The following is a 6,000-nucleotide window of genomic DNA, read 5'->3' as shown; positions in this document are numbered from 1 at the left end:
AATGAAATAAGTTAAATGCTAGTTTAAGTCTTCATTCTGACATGGGCAATGCTAAGGAAATACTTAAAGCATTGAGCAGGCAGAGTTTAACAACTTTTTATGTTGCACTGCAAATGATTTTAAAAGTACAAAATGAAAATATGAATGCACCAAGTGAATTGTGGCTATTTAACTATACTGTTTAATGTGATATTGAGCCATAAAAATCAGTCTCACTGTTATATTTTCTTACCCATCATGCTTGGGGTGTGGAATTTCGAGAGGCAGTGCTTTATCAATGCCAGGTGAGGGCACTATTGGATAAAGTTTGGACTGTGTTGCTTACCGTAGCCAGAGTCCAGTGTGTTCAAAAGTCCAGGCGATCAGCTCCCCAAGCAATAACTGAACAGGCCCTTCTGCGCTGACAGGTATGGGCATGAAGTGCACCGGGACATGGTTAGCAGCAGGAGCGCATTTGAACCATTTCTGTGCTGCGTTTAAACAAAATATCACGCACTTTTGAAATCAGCAGGAATACAGTACACCAAAAAAGTTAGGGCGAAATACTCGAATGAGCGAAGAGCAATGTGAAAAGCGTGTGACTGACAGCAGAGTTTGATTGACAGATGTGCTGGGCCGGGGAGCGCGGGCCGCCGCCCCTCCCCCATACCTTGCTCACAACTGTCAACTGAAAAGTGGAACGAGGTCTTTCGGGCTGAGTTCATGTTTAAGGTGGATAACCCTTCATCAGAGTGGGAAAAGTTTGTGATTCAATAGATTTTTAAGCAAGGGGGGCGGGTCAAGAACAAAAGGGCAGGTCTGTGATTGGCTGGAAGACCGATGGTGCGAGAGAGACCCTGAGAAACAAGGTGTCCAGAGCAGGTGTGAATGACAGAATAGTGAATTTAAGAAAGCAGAAATGAGAAAAACGAGACTGGAACCAAAATGCGGGAAGGAAAGGAAACCAAATGGGAGCCGAGGTTTTGATTTTAAATTCTTGAACTCAGTGTTGATTCCAGAAGGATGTAAGGTGCTGAACCAAAAGGTGAGTCCCATTCCTCAAGCTTCTGTTGAGCTTCATTGGAACGCTGCATTAGGCTGAGGGCAGAGAGGACTGTCCTTAGCAAAGGACTCTGCATTATCCCCAACACCCTCACCTCAATGAGTTTTCAGCTAGCCACAACGTTGACCACTTCTTTGGCCGGGTGACCTCACACCACACAGTGGATCCCACCCCATGTATTCTTCCCCCTCCTGGCTTCTTAACCGCTTGATGTTTTTATTGAGAAATGCTGGTGTGACATTGGCTGTCTCAATTTCTCTCCTCCCTTCATTCTCTCTAACGTGTCTCTCTCCGAACTTGTCGCATTCCATTCTCTCAGGTCCAAAACTAGAATTATTACCAAACTTCCTCCAATGGTGGTACTGTTGTTACTTAGTGTACCGACCTCTCTCTGCGAGTTGAATGCCAACTCTGACACATCTTCCTATCTCCCACTGGACCATGACCCCACCAGAGAACATCAAGCTATTATTTTCAAGACTGTCACTGCCTCGTCCTTCTGGAGGTCTTCCCAACTCCAACAGTCCCCAACTCTCAAACTGGACTGCCCTGATAGACCTTTTTTTATTCTTTCAAGGGAGGTGACTGTTGTTAACAAGGCCAGCTGTTGTTCCCCATCCCTTCTCTTGCCTTCACATGTTCTATCCATTCCCTTGCTTGACTTCTCTGGGGTTAAACTATCAATGAATATTCATAATAAGCCAGATTTCCACAATTGGTTAAATTTCCTTACACCCCTCTTCCTGTAAGGACGCATTCCATTATTCCAGTTTCTCTGTCTCTGTTGCAACTGTTCTTTTGATATGATCATCTACATGAATGCTTCTGATGTATCTTTTTCCATCCCATCAGCCTCCGGATTCAACATCCTCTACCATTTCCACTAATTCCAGTGTGATGCCACCGCCAAGCATACCTTTCCCCTCTCTTTTAGCATTCAGAAGGGATTGTTCCCTCCACGACATACAGATCCACTCACCAACATCCCGCCTTCCTACAATACCTTCCTGTGCGAGCACAAGAGATGGAGCACTGCCCTTTTATATCTTTTCTCCTCAATGTCCACTGCCCCAAACACTCCTTCCAGGTGATACAGCAATTTACTTCTTTCAATTTAGTATTCTGTATTTGCTGCTTGCATTGTTGTCTGTTCTATACTGGGGAGACCAAACACAGACTTTTTGGAACCCTTCTGTTCATGCCACAAGCATGATTCTAGCTTCAAGCGGTTTGCCATTTTAATTCCCCATTGCTCTCACATGTAGCTCGCTTGCCCTCGGCTGCTTGCAGTTTTCTAATGAAACACACTGCATGCTTGAAGAACAGCAGCTCATCTTTGTATCAGGCACTTTACAGCCTGTCAGGCTCAACATTGTGTTCAACCATTTCAGACTCCAATCTTTGCCACCATTTTGTTTCTGTTTACTTTGCAGTCTTACTCTCCTTTTTCTCATTGTTTTGCATATGGACAGCAGTCACTGCTATTTACACCTCCGCTCGGCATATGTTTTGTTTCTTTTCCAGACCCAGTCAGTCCCTTTAGCCTTGCACCACCAAAGTTTTGGTCACCTAATCACTCCTTTCTCCGCCCAGTCACAGACCTTCCCTTTTGTGCTTTCTTCAGTCTTGCCTCTTTCACTTGATTAAAACTCATTACATCCCTAACTTTTCACAATTCTGCTGAAAAGGCATTATCTGAAATGCTACCTCTGTTCCTCTCTCCACAGATGTTGCCTTACCTATGGAATATTTGCAGCAATTCCTGGTTTATTTCAGATTTCCGGCATCCATATTTAACATGTTGAAGCTAAGACTTGGTCAACTTGTAATTCTGACCCAAGTATTTACATTCTATATGTTTCCTAAATCAGAGCTGAGGAAGTTAAACAAAATCAAAGAGAAGATGTTGTGGGAAAGAAAGTTATAAATTTAGCATATTTCAAATGTTTGAATGCAGGGTTCCTATTTGCTTTTTTTAAATTGGTCCAAACTGGCCAACCCAATGAGAAAAGTGAAAGCAGGAAATATCTGGGTAATTATTACAGGGAGCTGTATTTTCAGTGAGCAATGAGGCTGGGAATGGATACTGTCAGAATCTCAATTTCCAGCTTGATCCACATCAACATTAATACCAGCGTCGGGAAGCAGAACCCGGCCACCCTCCCAAAAAGACAACCAAGTGAGTTAGCGGTTCATTGAGGGCCAGTTTGCTAAGAAGGGATGGACAAGAACCACAAAGCGCCTCCAATATATTTACCAGGAGGAAGCAGAAATACATCGGGGAGCCAGTCACAGCCCCAGAAGATAACTAGAAACCAGCATAAAAGGCATTAGTCTCAGTGAGGTCCTCATGTATTGGCAACTTTGCCATCAAATGAGTAGAGTTTCCTGAGCATCTGGACTGCAACTCTTGGGCAGTTGGGGTGAGTGAGCTAGCATGGATAATGGGGGGGGGGGAAATATGGTGGGAATGGGCTGTCCAGGAAGCCTTGATTTGACTTCAAAGAAAGCCAGACCTGGCAATGGGAATGAGCTACTTTGAGATGAGAAACAGTATCTGCAGTAGCAGATGCCAAACGCTAAGCATGAGGAGCGCAGAGGATAGAATAATGGGCAGGATTGTGATTTAAGGTGTACTGCTGAAGAATAAGCTCCTTCGGTATATCACTGCATCAGTACTGTTGGAGGATTTGCCAACCCAGGAAGATGATTTCTGACCTATATGATTTGGTAGAGGATCACCTCAACCCTACCAGGTTTTGTGGACATGGTCTTGCTAGCGGCCATCAAAGTCACAGTTACATTGAACTTCTTTGTCTTTATATTCTTTCCCAGCTGGCAGCACATTGTTGTTTGAAGCTGTTTATGGTTGCCCTGCTCGAGAGGTTCCAAAACAGAGGGGGCAACATAGGCAAAGAAGAAAGTGGGATTTGTCTCCAGCACTGGATTGTTTCAGGTACAGAGAGTCATCGATTGAGCTCATGTGGTCATTAAGGTACTGAATGAGGAGCCAGTAGGATGGGGTTCTGCCCTCTAAACTTTCAGCTATATAGGAAAAGACCAAGCACTTTATGCCGGTGTGTACACACTATTCTGGCAGTTGCCATGAGAGCGAGTGAAGACAAAGCTGCTCTCCCTCGCCACTTCCAGTGGAAAAACCACAAGAGATTTGACAATCTTCACAATTGATTTGTGAACCTTGCCTTGGGCTCATGGGCACAAACTTCTCCCATTTCAGGGGCACTTTGGGCCCTCAGGCTCGTGTGTTTGTTGGTGACTACAGAACTAGAGGGGAGTGTCACATTTCACTCACATTACCATACGTAAGAAGGTCATTGAAACGCTTGTGGTACTGAACCCAGATCTTCATATTGCTGAGGCTACTATAGTATGGGCCACCTCCAGCCATGCTTCCATCATTTGACTGGATGATTCCTCCAGCCATTCCGGGGTAAAGAATATTTACTGTGCTGCCATTGCCTCCTAAACCATCTGTAATATTTCCAGCTCACCAGTTAGGTAAATAACAGCTGCAAGTTTATTTATATATAACTACAATGCAGAGACTTCAAGCTTTGTGGCTACGAATCAGCTTCCAGGATTGAACGCTTGTTCAGGTGATCCCAACCATGTTCTTTATTGGTTACCTGGGTCATGTGACCCTCCCGGTAGATCGCCCCATAAAGATGACAAACACTGGATCCTTCTCTAGGTTTTTTAATACATTGATAATAATTCATTTACTTAATCCCCAATTATTAGAACATTAAACTCATGTAATCAGTCCATCTATCAGGTAGGTTCTGATTTCGAGTGGAGTGGTGTAACTCCTCTGGTGGGAGTACTTCTACTGGGGTGCTTTCTGCAGAAATCACTATACCCAGCATCTCCTCCGGTACTGGTAACTCGGCTTCATCCGTTTCCATGGGGATAACAGACACGCCTGTCACAAGCTGATTCAGTACTTCACTGTTTTGACAGTCAACAAGGTTTCCTGCTGGCAACATGGTTTTAGGTAGCAGTACTGGCTGCTGGGACATCTCTCGTCCTCTTAAATAGTCTACATGCTTCCGGATGATTCTTCTTTGTCCATCCACTTCATAAGACAAAGGTTCTGTTTTTGCTACAACAACGCCTGGAACCCAACTCGAGCCACTTCCAAGATTTCTGACGTATGCAACTTCCTCCACTGAAAACAACCTTGTTAATTTGCCTGAATCATGATTTTTCTTCTAACTGTGCTGACTGGCCTCTACCCTTCCTGGAAAATTTGGTAACACCATGCTTTGTCTGGTCAGCATTCCTGTTGTAATGTGTGGAGTGGTTCTATAGCACAGGCAGAATTGTGAGATTCTGGTCTCCAGGTTTGGACTGCTTGTTCAGCCAGTCTGTTGGATGCTGGGTGGTAAGGCGCAGTCTTGATGTGCTTGATGCCATTTAAGGAGGTGAAAGTTTGAAATTCAGCGTTCGTGAAGGTTGTCCCATTGTCTGACACTATGACTTCAGGTATCCTGTGGGTCGAAAAACACTGATGCAATTTCTCAATTGTGGCATTGTCAACTTCAGTTCAAAGACTTCCATCCACTTTGAATGGGCATCAACTAAGAGTAAAACCATTGTGGCCAAGAAGGGCCCCACATAATCAACATTAATCCGTACCCATGGCCGGCCTGGTCATTCTTAAGGGTGCAGTGGGGCTGAAGCCGCCACTTTTGTTGCATTTGGCACTGTTCACAGTGCTTCACCAGACTCTGAATGTCAACATCAATGCCAGGCCACCAGGCATATCTCCTGGCGAGTATCTTCATCTTGGATATACCCAGATGGGCACCGTGCAATTCAGCAAGGAGCAACTCTGTTCCTGGTACAGTCTATAGTATGGTTTCACCGCTTCAGAAACTGGCTCACTGGCCCAACCCCTTACTGTCCTGTACCTCACTTTGGACAACAGCGGCTCC

The 6,000-nt window shown here is 44.7% G+C and overlaps 1 protein-coding gene across 4 annotated transcripts in view; it reads left to right on the top strand.

The window, feature by feature from the left end:
- Nucleotides 1-329: 329 nt before the first annotated feature.
- ftcdnl1 (formiminotransferase cyclodeaminase N-terminal like 1) overlaps nt 330-6,000 on the top strand; it is a 44,808-nt gene continuing 39,137 nt past the window's right edge. For 2 of the 4 annotated variants that reach the window (XM_072479056.1, XM_072479047.1), the window contains exons 1-2: nt 613-1,024; nt 3,878-3,998. In XM_072479056.1, the coding sequence (XP_072335157.1) occupies nt 899-1,024; nt 3,878-3,998 (247 nt within the window). In that variant the 5' untranslated portion in view covers nt 613-898. Of the gene's footprint in view, nt 408-612; nt 1,025-3,877; nt 3,999-6,000 lie in introns of those variants that run through there. The other 2 variants (XM_072479065.1, XM_072479075.1) reach the window with 2 other exon arrangements.

Source organism: Scyliorhinus torazame, chromosome 2 (genome assembly GCF_047496885.1).
Source record: "Scyliorhinus torazame isolate Kashiwa2021f chromosome 2, sScyTor2.1, whole genome shotgun sequence".
NCBI classification, from domain to species: Eukaryota; Metazoa; Chordata; class Chondrichthyes; order Carcharhiniformes; family Scyliorhinidae; genus Scyliorhinus; species Scyliorhinus torazame.
This window is presented reverse-complemented; position numbering and strand designations above follow the sequence as displayed.